The 16870-nt window shown below is 39.9% G+C and overlaps 1 protein-coding gene across 15 annotated transcripts in view; it reads left to right on the top strand.

Moving 5' to 3' along the window:
- ST18 (ST18 C2H2C-type zinc finger transcription factor) overlaps positions 1 to 16870 on the top strand; it is a 445260-nt gene that overhangs the window by 256485 nt on the left and 171905 nt on the right. For 14 of the 15 annotated variants that reach the window (XR_008844231.1, XR_008844230.1, XM_056521908.1 and 11 more), the window contains exon 2: positions 9433 to 9528. Coding sequence is in view for 12 of the 15 variants with exons in the window: in XM_056521908.1 (XP_056377883.1) it covers positions 9526 to 9528 (3 nt within the window). In the remaining 3 variants the exon portion in view is untranslated. Of the gene's footprint in view, positions 1 to 9432; positions 9534 to 16870 lie in introns of all 15 variants that reach the window. The other variant, XM_056521902.1, reaches the window with a different exon arrangement.

Below are 16870 nucleotides of genomic sequence, written 5' to 3'. Positions count from 1 at the left end.
TAGGGAGATGCACATGTGGTCAATCAGTAGCTAGCCACTCAGACAGCAGGGCGTAACCCTGCAACCTTGCAACAACACCTTGTCAGCACCTGTTAACCCTGCTGGTGCTGACAAAATTAACATGAAACTTGGCACACATGTTACTTATGTGTCAACAACAAACATAGGATAGGTAATTTACCCCTTACTCACCCCCATTTGTGAGAGTCTGGGTTTTTGTTTTAAGTCCCATAAAAGTCTATGGGAAATATATGTTACTGCATAACTTCCGAACAGCTGGAGATATTTCAATAATACTTGGTCACATGTTACTCATAGTTAATTTAACCCTTAAAGGGGTATTCCAGGGGAAAACTTTATTTTTTATTTTTTTATATATCAACTGGCTCCAGAAAGTTAAACAGATTTGTAAATTACTTATATTAAAAAATCTTAATTCTTCCAATAATTATCAGCTGCTGAAGCTTAATTGTTCTTTTCTGTCTGGCAACAGTGCTCTCTGCTGACATCTCTGCTTGTCTCGGGATTTGCTGTCACTCTGGACAGTACCTGAGACAGGTGTCATCAGAGAGCACTTAGCAGCTCATAAGTACTAAAAGGATTAATATTTTTTAATAGAAGTAATTTACAAATCTGTTTAACTTTCTTTAGCCAGTTGATATATATAAAGTTTTTTCCTAGGTATCCCCTTTAACTACCCCCATTTGTGAGGGTCGGGGTTTTTGTTTAAAGTCCCATGCAAATCTAAACAGAAATGTATGTCCCCACATACCTTCCGTACGGCTGGATGTATTTCAGTAATACCTGGTACACATATTACTTATATGTCAAATAAAATATATGATAGTTAAATTTACCCTTACCTGCATCCTTATATAAAAGATGGGTTTTTGTTTCAAGTCCCATGCAAGTATATGGGGCTTCCAGTATCTTACTCCACAAGCTCCGCTCTGCATCTCCTGGTGAATGTGTCAGTTTTGCTTGCAAGCCACACTCCATCTCACAAAGACACGCCCACTGTTTAAGCCCTCACCTCTTTTATTATCTACCCTTTTTGTTCAACTTTCTGGCCTGCAAATCACGCCCAGTCCCACAAAGTCACATCCCCTTCTATTTTCAGCTTACAATATCTTTATCAGAAATCAGTCCCACCTGAGGACAGAATATGAGGATTGGACATGAGGACAGGATATGAGGATGGGATATGAGGTCTGGATATGAGGACAGGATATGAGGATGGGATATGAGGTCAGGATAGGAGGATGGGATATGAGGACAGGATATGAGGATGGGATATGAAGACAGGATATGAGGATGGGATATGAGGTCAGGATAGGAGGATGGGATATGAGGACAGGATATGAGGATGGGACATAAGGACAGGATATGAGGATGGGATATGAGGACGGGATGAGGATGGGATATGAGGTCAGGATATGAGGATGAGATATGAGGTTGAGATATGACAACAATATATGAGGATGGGATATAAAGTCAAAAGCTTCCTCCTTTGTTGATTTTCCTCCTCAAAAAAGATTTGGAAGGAAAAAAATGGTAACACCGGGTATGACCCACCACAGCGCGAACAGGTGTAGACCTCACCAGAAGTATAATTAAAGAAAAGAATGGAAGTCCAGCACGGTGCTCCAGAACAATTCATGCAATTTATTTACATGAAGCACTCAGTACAACAAGGATGCATGGTGTTGACGCGTTTCGGTCAGTGATGCCTGGGCTTACTCATACCAAAAGTGTGTGTATGTGTGTGTATAAGTTCCAGCATCACTTCCAAACGGCTAAAGATAATAACATGAAACTTGGAGCACATGTTAGTAAAATGTCAACAACAAACATAGGATAGATAATTTAACCCTTACCCACCCCCATTTGAGAGAGTCAGGGTTTTTATTTAAAGTCCCATACAAGTCTATTGTAAATATATGTTCCAGCATAACTTCCGTACGGCTGGAAATATTTCGATAATACTTGGTCACATGATACTTATATGTCAAATAAATTATTTAATAGTTAAATTAACCAATAACCTTACCCCATATGTGAAGGATGGGGTTTTTGTTTCAAGTCCAATGCAAGTATATGGGACTTCTGGTGCCTTACTCCACAAGGTCCGCTCTGCATCCCCTGGGGAATGCGTCAGCCACACCCTCCCATGCCCCATTTTGCAAAGACGCACCCACCTTTTAAGCCACACCCTTTTTATTTTCAGCTTACAATATCTTCATCACAACTCATCCCCACCAGAGGATGGGATATGAGCATTAGAAATGGGGATTAGATATGGGGAGGGGATTTGAGGATGGGATATAAGGACGGGATATGGGGATGAGATATGGGGTCAGGAGTGACACCCGCTGTGATCTGTCCTCAACTGCAGGTACTACAGCTCCCAACATGCAACCTGCATTAATAGACAGATTGGAGCGGGTATCACTTCTGGCACCCGATGCGATGATCTGTATAATGTATAGATGTGGTGGGCTGTTCTTCTCTGGTCCCACTGTAGTATGAGTATATGCCGTAAATATGCCTGTTATTCCTATTTCCTGCTGAGAGTTGTGATTGGTTCCAGCCATCTGGCCAATCACAGCTCTCTGCGGGAAATATGAATAAGTGATGTATAGTGTATCTCTGCAATAGTGCATCTCTGCAATAGAAAGGACAATCGCATCAGGTGTCAGGAGTGACACCCAGGGCGATCTGTCTATTAGTACAAGTATTATAGCTCCAATCATGGTACAGTCTCTTCCATGCTGGGAGTAGTAGTACTACCTAAAAAATGTAGAAAATAGAGAGAAAAAAAGGGAAACACACATACACACACTTTATTAAACACAATATTAAAATACATTACTAATAAAAAAATAAAAAATAAATATAAAAAATATATTATTGTTACATTTAAATGGCCCCTTTCTACATTTTTATTATTGTCGGCTACATTTTTAGGTCACTGCCTGCCCACATAAATTGACCCCTGTTTAAAAATTAACAATTTTTTTTTCTTGTCTTTCAATTTTCTGGAGCTCAATATTAAGAATGAATGAGGAGTGCATTTCATAAATTTTTTTTTCAAGTTTTTGTTCTAAATAATATTTTTTTTTATTTTCACTTTATCCTTTTAGCCCCACTATGGGGCTTAAAAAGTAAAGTGAAAATAAAAAAAATTATGATTTAGAACAAAAACTGGAAAAAAAAATCTTGAAATGCACTTCTCATTCATTCTTAAAGGGGTACTCCGGTGAAAACCTTTTTTCTTTTAAATCAACTGGTGCCAGAAAGTTAAACATATTTGTAAATTACTTCTATAAAAAAAATCTTAATCCTTCCATTACTTATTAGATGCTGAATGCTACAGAGGAAATTCCTTTCTTTTTGGAACACTGATGACATCACGAACACAGTGCACTCTGCTGACATCTCTGTCCATTTTAGCAACCATGCATAGCAGATGTTTGCTAAGGGCAGCATGGTGGCTCAGTGGTTAGCACTGCTGCCTTGCAGTGCTGGGGACTTGGGTTCAAATCCCACTAAGGACAACAATAAATTCAGCAGCTAATAAGTACAGGGAGGATTAAGATTTTTTAATAGAAGTAATTTACAAATATGTTTAACTTTCTGCCACCAGTTGATTTAAAAGAAAAAAGGTTTTCACCAGAGTACCCCTTTAATATTGAGTGCTGAATTTTCTGGTCCCTGCCTGATCGCGGGTGTTCTACCACTGCGGACCCCCACAATCTTTCATGCAGCTCCCCGGTATCATCAGCCTCAATCGATGTTCGCTCCGGGTCTGATGAATCCCGATCACGGGCACGGAGTATCGTGACATCACGGCTCTGCCCCCATGGGACATCATGCTCCGCCCCTCAATGCAAGCCTATGGGAAGGGGTGTGGTGGCTGTCACGCCCCCTCCCATAGGCTTGCATTGAGGGGGCGGAGCATGATGTCACACAGGGGCAGAGCCATGACATCACGATACTCCAGCCCCGTGATCGTGAATCATCAGACCCGGAGCGATGTTCACTCCGGCGGCTGATGATAGCGGGGTGCTGCATGAAAGATTGCGAGGGTCCTCAGTGGCGGGACCCCTTTCATTTTAAGGATTTTACTCCGTAACAATATCCAGTCATCAGGCCTGTCTATGGGTAATGTCTGGTATTGCAGGTAAGCTCAACTGACATTAAAGGAGTTATCCAGTAATAGAGCTAATTTCTTTTAACCCCTTCCCGCTATTGGACGTATGCATACATCCAGGCGAACTATACGTTCACACTGGCGGCGGATTACAGTGAGTTCCCTGCTTCAAGTTTGAGCTGCAGCCGCAGCTCAAACTCCTAGCGGGAGACTCAGTCTAATCCGCCGTCAGTGTGAATGTAACCTAAAAACACTACACTACACTAACATAAAATAAAGAGTAACTACATATACACACGTACACTGTGTCCCTGCACCCCTTATTACCTTCCGTGAGGGGTGTAGTTTTAAAAATGGGGTCACATGTGGGGGGGTCCACTGTTCTGGCACCACGGGGGGCTTTGGAAATGCACATGTTCAATTTCTCTCTCCAAAACCTCAATGATGCCCCTTCTTTTCTGAGCATTGTAGTTCGCCCCCAGTGCACTTCACGTCCACTTATGGGGTATTTCCATACTCAGAAGAGATGGGGTTACAAATTTTGGGGGGTATTTTCTGCTATTATCACTTGTGAAAATGTAAAATTTGGGGGAAAACAAACATTTTAGTGTAAAAAAAATATCTTTTTTTTTACATATGCAAAAGTCGTGAAACACCTGTGGGGTATTAAGGTTCACTTTACCCCTTGTTACGTTCCCCAAGGGGTCTAGTTTCCAAAATGGTATGCCATGTGTTTTTTTTTTTTTGCTGTCCTGGCACCATAGGGGCTTCCTAAATGTGACATGCCCCCCGAGCAAAATTTGCTCTCAAAAAGCCAAATATGACTCATTCTCTTCTGAGCATTGTAGTTCGCCCGTAGTGCACTTCAGGTTAACTTATGGGGTACCTCCATATTCAGAAGAGATGGGGTTACACATTTTGGGGGATATTTTCTGCTATTAACCCTTATAAAAAAGTGAAATTTGGGGGGAAACCCACATTTTAGTCAAAATTTTTTTTTTTTTTTACATATGCAAAAGTCATGAAACACCTGTGGGGTATTAAGGCTCACTTAATTCCTTGTTACGTTCCTCAAGGGGTCTAGTTTCCAAAAAAGTTTTTGCTGTTTTGGCACCATAGGGGCTTCCTAAATGTGACATGCCCCCCAAAAACCATTTCAGAAAAACGTACTCTCCAAAATCCCCTTGTCGCTCCTTCCCTTCTGAGCCCTCTACTGCGCCCGCCGAACAATTTACATAGACATATGAGGTATGTGCTTACTCGAGAGAAATTGGGCTACAAATTCAAGTATAATTTTTATCCTTTTACCCCTTGTAAAAATTCAAAAATTGGGTCTACAAGAACATGCAAGTGTAAAAAATGAAGATTTAGAATTTTCTCCTTCACTTTGCTGCTTTTCCTGTGAAACACCTAAAGGGTTAAAACACTTACTGAATGTCATTTTGAATACTTTGGGGGGTGCAGTTTTTGTAATGGGGTCATTTATGGGGTATTTCTAATATGAAGACCCTTCAAATCCACTTCAAACCTGAACTGGTCCATGAAAAATAGCGAGTTTGAAAATTTTGTGAAAAATTGTATAATTGCTGCTGAACTTTGAAGCCCTCTGGTGTCTTCCAATAGTAAAAATATGTCAATTTTATGATGAAAATATAAAGTAAACATATTCTATATGTGAATCCAAAAAAAATATTTGTAATATCCATTTTCCTTACAAGCAGAGAGCTTCAAAGTTAGAAAAATGCTAAATTTTCTATTTTTTTCATCAAATTTGGGGATTTTTCACCAAGAAAGGATGCAAGTTACCACAAAAATTTACCACTATGTTAAAGCAGAATATGTCACGAAAAAACAATCTCGGAATCAGATTGATAAGTAAAAGCATTCCAGAGTTATTAATGTTTAAAGTGACTGTGGTCAGATGTGCAAAAAAAGGGCTAGAGGTGAAAATGGGCTGTGTCCTTAAGGGGTTAAAAACAGCTCCACGTCTGTCCCCAGGTTGTGTGTGGTATTACAACTTGGCTCCATTCACTTCAATAGAACTGAGCTCCAGAACCACACCCATCCTAGAGACAGACAGGGAGCAGTTTTTGAAATAAATTAGCTCTGTTTTTCTATTCTTGGATAACCCCTTAATAGGAAAGATAGGCAATTGTGCACCCATCTTATGGTCAGGTGTGCCACTATTTTACCTTTTCCGCACACATAGTTTAATCCTACATAATAGATTCCCAAAATTTCATTTGACTTTGCTATTCTGTTTTTTTTTTTTGTAGCTAACTTAACCCAATAGAGTAGACATGTCTAGTGCATGTGCCAAGAGTACACTCAATATACAGTACATCAAAACTTGGTGTAAACATAGCTTTAGAAGTGTTTATTCATATCCATAGAGACTGTCTTATTTTCTGTTCTGTTGAACAGCAGTCCTGATGGATCCATTTTTTGTACAATGGCAATAGGTTTATGGCAATAGGAGGCTACAGGATATCCTGTTATACCATTGTATTTGATGTTGTCCATTTTCACATGATAGAATATAAGTGTGTGTTTGTGTGTAATACTAAACATGATTTATGAAAAACCCAAATACCAAGATTTTACAGTCAAAAATATATGTATTGTCTCTATATGCATCTATATAGGCTGGCAGTTTTTAAAATCCAAGCCATATTTGGTTGTGTTTACATCAGTATAATAAAACAATGTAAAACAAATATTTAAGTTAAAAAATAATAAAAATAATCAGGGAAATATTAGTAAGGTACTTTGTATAATACGCACATTTCAATTTTTTTTTTTTTTATAGAAGAAGTAGATTGTTTCTTTTCTACACCCTATATGTACTTTTCTAAGTGGATCTCAGCTGTGTTGTCTTAACTCTCAGTCTCCTGGGATGAAATAGACAGCAGATGGGATTAGGGCAGAGGGTTGATGCATATGACAGCAAACGGTTCCTTTAGACTGGGTAGAAGCTGTGCGCATTAGGAAATGACTCTTCCCCCTGAGAACCAACTTGCCACTAAAGAAAGTTGAAAACAAGCCCTTTGAGAAGCACTATTAAAATAGTAGAAAAAATTGCATTGTGCAGATGATGTGCTGCTGTGTGTTTATTTGGATGCTAATCGGTTTGGCATCAGGGATCTGTGTGGCAGTCCTGCTACTCCCTTATGTGACTAAGTTCATTTATTAGCAATCTTTGTGAAAAGAAATGAAAAATTATCTTTAAAACGCGTATAAAAACATGGTGCCATCGTGAAAAGTCTGGCTATTCTAAGTGACAAATGCCACGTGTTGTCTGCTATTGTTTACTGAGTAATGTCATTTCCAATAACAAACCAACAATAATTTGTGATTTACACAATATACAGATTCTAAACATTCTTTTTTTTTAATTTATCTTTTTTTATATTGTTTTATATTTTTAAAATAAGTGTTCATCAATGTATATAAAAGCTGAAACAAATACATTTGTTTTTGTTTTTAGTGGTATTTTCTCATGTGAATATTTTTAGTTCAGAACATGTTGGGTGCTGCTATCATGTTGACAGAAAAATATTTTTTTTGACCCCTTTTATTAGAAAAAGTGAAATATGAAGGGCATATTTTCAGTTTGCGTTATGTCTATGACCCATAGGTGATACAAACATATCACATTGGTTTCCCCTTAAAGTTTAATGAGAAAAATATGTTGTATAAAAAGTTTATATACTGTACATGTGGTTTTCTGTTTGTTAAAGTACAATAAAAACTACATGTAAAACTTGTTTCTATTGGGTGATTTTAAATGGCATCACTATCTCTACAGCTTGAACGTATGTGAATACTGTAATATTGTCATTCATATTTATTGTTTCACATTACTTAAATTATAAATGGAATGTTCAGTATTTACTTTTTATATTTTATGTTATTATGGATTTGAGCACATTTGCATTTCAGAAATAAAAGTGATCAACATAGTTCAGGACAAATCTGTCAAGAAAAACAGAAGCCTTCTTCTTAGACTGGGTTCACATATGTCCGGCATCCAGCCTAGATCTCGACGCAACTTATGCCACTACTGATGGCAAGTTATTATCAGTTCCATGGCATCCGGCATCCATTGCTTCTAAATGGTGGACAGGGGAACACAACAAGCTTAGTTCGTTGTCCAACCATCCAGCGTCAAAATTCAGATGCTGGAATATTTGGGAACTGTCCCATTCAAATGCCATGCCAGAGAGACACTGTGCTGGATGCCTGATACATGTGAACCCAGCCTAATTTATAGTCGTACCTATAGCCCCAGTAGCCAGAAATAGCTACTATGAGGCCCAGGGATTGAGGGGGTCCCCTCAAGTGCAAGAATACTGTCCCTATTTGCAGAATGTCGGTGACTTCCTGATATCTAGCACTATTATGTGGGTTCTATGATATATGGCACTATCACTTATACCTTTAGTTATTGCTACTTAATCTCATTTTGCTATGGAGCCATATGAAATCTATGGCTATGTTCATTTTATGGAAATTCGGCAAGGAATTTCCTCGATGAATTTCCACAGATGATCTATAATCTTACTGCATGGAGCAGAAATTAACTGGATTTGGTGCTTTTGTCTGCTGCAATCTGCACTGTCCCATTGACATTGGTTAATTTTGATAAAATATTGAATATGTTCAGTCTTCTGCCAGAATCCATTTCCGTCACTTTCAACATGTGATCAGAGCAGCAGAATCCCAGATCAATGGGAGGCTGCTGCAAGCAGAGTCTGCGTGGAATTTACTTGTGAAAATTCTGCTTGCAGAATTACCCTAGTGTGAATGAGCCCAATTAATGTCTATTTCCTTCTGTCCCCATACAAGATTGAATGCTGTATCAATATCTATCTATCTATCTATCTATCTATTTCAAATCAATCTATATTATATCTATCTGTAATTTACATAACAGTCTCATCCTTTTTTACACCTTAAAACGGGGTAAAATATAAAAATGGAAGCACAATAATCAAAGTAAAACAGTTTTAAACAGAACAATAACAATATTATCATTATCCATGACTACAACAATTATATGCAGTAGAAGCATTGAGAACATCTGTGTCGCTCTATATCCTTTGTAAATGGATAATTGTTTAAGTCTGTAAAACTTTCATAGTTTGAGCAATATATTTGGATTGTCATGCTGAGTTTGTTTGTACATTTTACTAAGCATTTATCTCCTGCTATAAACTATTGCCATACATTCTTTTAGTCTTACTAAATACTTTGCAAACATGTTTTCTTTCCTATAGAGAATGAAAAACAGAACTGCCTCCTAAATCTGCATCGGAAACATAGAACCCGCTGACTGGAGTAATCTAACACATTTTATTCAAGTGGAAGAAATGGTGAGGTATTTGTTTAATTGGTCTTGCCTTAATTATAATGTGTATGTGTATTTACATTCAAAACAAGATATATATATATATATATATATATATATATATATATATATATATATATTCATTCAATATAATTTAAAAGACCCAGTAGCCTACTGGCCATCAAAGTGTTGAATGATTCCAAACTCCTGGCTATCGTGGGGCACTCTTTTACATTTGTAGAGTAGTAGTAGTGGATAAATATTTCAATGAAGAAACAACCGTTTTGATTTGTCCCATAGTTGATGGCTTATAATAACATAGCATCTTTCCTAGAGAGTTGGTGCTTTGATCTGGCAATCCAGCATTAGTACAATGTTAGATTACCAGGAATTACAGAGATTAATTTATTTAATATTGTTCTCAGGTCTACCTGCAGTTGTTGGAATAACAACTGTTTATCTATTTGACCATTCTATATATCTATAGGTATTTCTATCTATTTAACTGTCTTCTTTATACTGATCAGTTGGGATCTGAGCAACTTTATCACTATTGAATGGTGATGGCTGGATAACTAGGTTTTGTACACCACCAAATTGGTAGGCCTTGAGAAGTTCCCAGAATGCAGTGGTTAGTGTCTACCATAATTGTGAACTGCCAAAAGGGTCAAGAATGTCCAAGGCTCATTAATTGATTGGTGAATGAAGGCTAGCCTGTCTAGTCCAAACACACAGAAGGAATACTGTAGCAGAAATTGCTGAAAAGGGTTACTGCTGGCAATGATAGAAAGGTATTAGAATATGCAATGCATCTAAGTTTGCTTTGTAGCTGCAGATTGATCGGACCACCCATGCTAACCCGTGCCTACTCATGAAAGTGCCTACAAAGAGCACATGACCATCAGACCTAGACAAAGAGCAATACCTAGTAAAGAGTTTGCCCCAGAATCACTATGAGAAGAAGACAAGCCATCAGAGGCAATTTAATGCTCTGGGCAAGGTTCTTTAAGTGGATGCCCAGAAAAGACATGTGCCTTCTGTCTAAACAATGTTACAGATTAGCGATGAGCGAATCGAATTCGAAGTCAAATTCGTTCCGAATTTCATGGAATATTCTATTCGGACCGAATCCAAACTTTCTGTGATCTGTCCTCAACTGCAGGTATTGCTGCTCCCAACATGGTGCACACTCTGCTCCATACTGGGAGCTATAGTACCTGCATTAATAGACAAATCGCAGCGGGTGTTACTTCTGACACCAGATGCCATTGTCTCTGGTCCCACTGTAGTATGAGTATATGCTGTATATATACCTAATATTCATATTTCCTGCAGAGAGCTGTGATTGGCTGGAACCATCTGGCCAATCACAGCTCTCTGCGGAAAATATGAATAAGTGATGTGAATTCTATTCACATCACTGGCCGGCCGGAGTATAGTGCAGAGATGCGAACGCAGGAGTAAGCCGCTCCATCTCTGCAATAAATTCTGTATTGTATAATTAAAAACTGGATGTATAATAACAGATTAAATAACGGGTGCTAACGGCTGAACAACGTCCGTCAAAATAACAGGAATATTCATCCGTTAAGACCCGTGATAATATCCGTCATGTATCATTATTTTATGGCGTTTTAACACCTCTGCCTACAGACTCCCGGAGGACTACTACTACTACTCCAATCATGGTGCAGACTTGTTTCCATGATGGGAGTAGTAGTTTCCCAGCTGCGGGAGTCTGCCGGTGGCTGGGGAGGCTACATTAGTGTTTGTACTACTACCCCCATCATGGAACAGACTCTATTCCATGATTGGGGTTGTAGTACATGGGCTTTTGGATTGATTGCACCTGGTCTCACTTATGAGACCCAATGCGATCAGAAGTTATTAAACAGGGCAGCAGGTGGCATGCTCCACTTCCCTGCGATGTACGGTGTATTTTTACTTTAACTTTTAAATTCCCCGCTGGGAGCCCTGAATGGCCGCCACCGAGGAGCCATTCAGGGCTCCAGCCATTCATGTCCTGGTGGTGATGAGCAGCAGAGAATAGACATGTCCCGGCAGTGCGCTGATTGCACTAGGAGCAGGGCAGCAGCGGGGACATGTCGGGCGGTGGCGGTGAATGAATGAAGCCTACATGCAGAACATGTCGGCTTCATTCATTCACCACCGCCAGTTCCTGACATGTCCAGCTGCCCTGCTCCAAGAAGATGAGGAGCAGGCAGCAGGATGGGAAATAAGGACACTGGGGGGGGGGGGGGGGTTAATAAGGATAGGCACACTGGGACCGATTAATTATTATAAACACACTGGGGCCAATGAATTATTATAAACACACTGGGGCCAATTAATTATTATAAATATGCATGGGGGGCATACATTTGGGGGTCAAATAAGTAGCGGCCATTCAGGGCTCCCGGCGGGAAATTTAAAAGTGAAAGTAAAAATACACCATACATCGCAGGGAAGAAGAGCATGCCGCCGGCTCCCCTGTTTAATAACTTCTGATCACATTGGGTCTCAGAAGTGAGACCCAATGCGATCAATCCCTCAGCCCATGTACTACAACCCCTATCATGGAAGAGAGTCTGTTCCATGACGGGGGTAGTAGTACAAACACTAATGTAGCCTCCCCAGCCACCGGCAGACTCCCGCAGCGGGAAACTATTACTCCCATCATGGAAACAAGTCTGTTCCATGATGGGAGTAGTAGTAGTCCCGGCTGTGGGAGTCTGTAGACAGATGTGTTAAAACGGCCATAAAATAATGGTACATGATGGATGTTATCACGGGTCTAAATGGATGAATATGCCCATTGTTTTGACGGACATTATTCAGCCATTAGCACCCGTTATTTAATCCGTTATTATACATCCAATACAGAAAACGGATGTTTAATAACGGATGAATACTCATAGTGTGAAAGCAGTCTAAAAAATAGACTCCATTCTTGGGTGTATAAAAAATTATAAAGCCACCAAAAAAAAAAAAAAAAAAAGAGAAACATGTTAATTTTTAAACAGGGATCAATTTATGTGGGCTGGCTGGCAGGGACCTAAAAATGTAGCCGACAATAATAAAATTGTAGAAAGGGGACATTTAAATGTAAAAATAATATATTTTTATAATAAAATGTAATATTTTTTTTATTAGATTCAGCCTCTGGAGCGTGCTCGCTCCGGGTCTGATTACTAGTGATCACGGGGATGGAGTATTGTATTTTAATATTGTGTTTAATAAAGTATGTTTCACTTTTTTTTCTCTATTTTTAAATTTTTTTAGGTAGTACTACTACTCCAAGCATGGAACAGACTGTTCCATGATGGGAGCTGTAGTACCTGTACTAATAGACAGATAAGATGCCTGATAAGATGCCTGATCATGGGGGTCCTGCCGCTGGAGACCCCCGTGATCTTCCAAGCCGCACCCCGTTAGATTCAGCCTCTGGAGCGTGCTCGCTCCGGGTCTGATTACTAGTGATCACGGGGATGGAGTATTGTATTTTAATATTGTGTTTAATAAAGTGTGTTTCACTTTTTTTTTTCTCTATTTTTAATTTTTTTTAGGTAGTACTTCTACTCCCAGCATGGAACAGACTGTTCCATGATGGGAGCTGTAGTACCTGTACTAATAGACAGATCGCCCCGGGGGTCACTCCTGACACCCAATGCGATTGTCCTTTCTATTGCAGAGATGGAGCAGCTTTCTCCTGCATCTCTGCACTATACGCTGGCCAGTGATGTAAAATTCACATCACTTATTCATATTTCTCGCAGAGAGCTGTGATTGGCCAGATGGTTCCAGCCAATCTCAGATCTCTGCTGGAAATATGAATAATATATATATATATATATATATATATATATATATATATACGGCATACACACATACTACAATGGGACCAGAGAAGAGCGGCTTATCAATACATTATACAGGACGATAGCATCGGGTGTCAGAAGTAACACTTGCTGCGATCTGTCTATTAATGCAGGAACTACAGCTCCCAGCAAGGAGCAGAGAGTGTTCCATGTTGGGAGCAGTAGTACCTGCAGTTAAGGACAGATCACAGCAGGTGTCACTCCTGACACCCAATGCGATCATACTATCTAGATGCGTGAAAGCCACCCACAGCAATACATTACACAGGAAGATTGCAGCGGATGTCAGGAGTGACACCCGGGGCGATCTGTCTATTAGCACAGGTACTACTACTCCCATCATGGAACAGTCTGTTCCATGCTGGGAGTAGCAGTACTACCTAAAAAATAATTTTAAAAAATAGAGAAAAAAAAAGTGAAACACACACACACTTAGACACATTAAACACATCATTAAAATACATTACTAATAAACATTTGCAGAGAATTTGTTCGGATCTAATCAAATATTTATTTTTTTTTATTCTGCGAATCGTCCGAATCTAATTTTTCTAATATTCGCTCATCTCTATTGTAGATCATGGAGTCACCACTTCCAAATTTGTTTTGTTAAACTCAATCAGATTCAAGGGCCTAGATGTCAAAAGGCATGAGAGCCTGCTCCTGAATACTGAGCAGCAAGGAATATACTGTTTGCATTCCTCTGCACTAATCCCAGTGAATATAGTGAGTGTAAACAATTATGCATACAGCATCAAGACATAAAGGGGTACTCCGGCGCTAAGACATCTTATCCCCTATCCAAAGGATAGGGGATAAGATCCCTGATCGTGGGGGTCCCGCCGCTGGAGACCCCCGTGATATTCCAAGCCGCACCCCGTTAGATTCAGCCTCTGGAGCGTGCTCGCTCCGGGTCTGATTACTAGTGATCACGGGGATGGAGCATAGTGACGTAGCGGCTCCGCCCCGTGTGACATAATGCTCCGCCCCCTCAATGCAAGCCTATGGAGGGGGCGTGACAGCTGTCATGCCCCCTCCATAGGCTTGCATTGTCTTAGTGCCGGAGTACCCCTTTAACTCCGAGCAGCCACATATTCTGAGGGCCAGGTACTATCTGTTTTGCCCACAGTATGTTAACTTAGCAATGAGGCAGACAATATATACCTTGTTGCTTCATCTACAAAAGCAGGGATTCCCTTCTTTGACAGTTTCTCCTCCTGTATGTACTTTCAGTGGATACTATGTAAAGGAGCAAGGACTCTTAGTCTTATTTAGCCAAAATTTCCAGGTAGCTGTATTTGTCTCGCCAAGAGCAGGGGTACCTTAGTTTTATATGACTCCCTGCTGCAGTATGTGAATCACCCAAAGCTAAAATGATGTACTTAAACAAATTCAAATTTTTAGGGAAATTCAGAGCAAAATTGGCTCAAATGCACTAACCACTAGTCTTGTGGAGCCAATGCTTTGATAGGTCAGATCTATTTTGCCAGTATAATTGGGACCGCCACAACACTAAGAAAGTGGTTTTAATATTGTGCATATTTATCTTATATCTACCTACCAATATACTTTTGATTTGATAATGTGCATTCATGCTATCACTTTAGAAACTGTAGCCAACAGCTGACTCTTCTTTCTCTGCCCTACGATGCCTTCATAATACACTCTAATAGAAATACTTGGCACACATTTGTTACCTGGGGAATAATAGAATTATTTGCTGAAGTCATTTGGCAAAAGAACGTAAACATATGGTTTTGTTTTACATTCAGCTCTGCCAGTTGTGCAAAGTTGCTTGGAAGCTATACAGTATATATCTGTGAAGACAATGTCCACATTTTAAGCTGTCTATGCTTTAGTTATTGGATGTTGTCTTTACTATGATGGATTTTTACTACAGAGGTGAAATATTAAGGACCTGGATAAACTGATTTGTTAGAAACCCTTTGAAGTAAAGGTCTAATTTCCTCAACAGATGGACCGTATTTGTTGTTCTACTATTTAGAAACTCAAATGTTAAATTTCACATAGCAACTTAAATAATGTCATGGCAGAATTCATTCTAAATATCATTAATAAAGGAACATGAAAGTTGTGGCTTCCTGTGTGTAAAATGAGTAAGAAATATGAATAAGTATAGAGATTAATATTGAGACACGGTTAGTCATTGTGAGAGGATTATACAGTGGAAAATTGATTTGGACAACTTTATTAAGAGTACATAAGGTTTAATTATAATGTTTCAACTGAGCAGCATGTCAATTGGATGCAAATGGTCGCAGGTAAAGATTTAAGTGAATTGATTCGGCACAAATTGGATTAAATCTAAATTTCATTTCAGATGTGTTTCGCCCCTGCTCCTGTACACTGAACAGCCCAAAGTTACAAAGGCATTCCAGATTTCACTCACTGTATTCTCTGGATAATGTTATCTGCATCTGGCCCAACTTCTCAGTAAACTGTACAGGAACAGGCACTCCAGCCCAGGACTGCCATCAGAAATTTTGGGGCCCTTTACACAGCTTAAAGCCTGGGCCCCCGACCTCCCAACCTCTTGTATCCACCTCCAGGGCATTACTGCCATCTTCCCCATCATCCATAAAAAAAAAAATGTTTTAAACACAGGACAAGAAAAACAAGAGTCTATGAGTTCAATGAGGAAGGAAGGAAAGAGGAAATATCACCATACATATTACCATCATACTGTTACTGATGAAATCCTGAATACTAAAGAGCTTAAAGGGGTACTCCCCTAAATTACTTCTTATCCCCTATACACAGGATAAATATCATAGTGTCCAACAATCGCAATGCCTGTTTTATACTGGCCATTGTTTTGGCAGCATAAAACTGATTACGGGTTCCCTTTAACTGTAAGTAACTATATTGAAATATAGTTAATTAAAAGACAATAAACAACTTGAATTACAAAAAAAAGAGAAACAAAGTGCCCCCTCTCTCAGTAGTAACAGCAGATCCTCACTCTCAAGACCCCTTATAACAAGTCTTCCCTCTCCAGCGCCCTCCCCATAGCAAGACTCTCAGCTCCCTTCCCATCCACATAAGAGCCCCCCCATTCAGTTCCCCACTCACACATTGCTGGACTCTCAGCCCCCTCCCCTCCACATAAGAGCCCCCCCATTCAGTCCCCCCACTCACACATAGCTGGACTCTCAGCCCCCCTCCCCTCCACATAAGAGCCCCCCCCATTCAGTCCCCCCACTCACACATAGCTGGACTCTCAGCCCCCCTCCCCTCCACATAAGAGCCCCACCCCCATTCAGTCCCCCCACTCACACATAGCAGGACTCTCAGCCCCCCTCCCCTCCACATAGTGTTAAAATTAGGTTATCCTCTTACCCAGTGTAGCAGATCTTCCCCTGAGCAGCTTCTGTTCCTGTGTGCCATCTATAGGAGGAGTCAAAACCAGTGAGGAGAAGGCAGACAGTAGGCAGACTCTGTAGCCTCTGGACCTCTGGTCACTGTGCA

Source organism: Hyla sarda, chromosome 5 (genome assembly GCF_029499605.1).
Source record: "Hyla sarda isolate aHylSar1 chromosome 5, aHylSar1.hap1, whole genome shotgun sequence".
NCBI lineage: Eukaryota > Metazoa > Chordata > Amphibia > Anura > Hylidae > Hyla > Hyla sarda.
The sequence above is the reverse complement of the archived record's forward strand: the minus strand, read 5'-3'. Positions and strand labels throughout refer to the sequence as shown.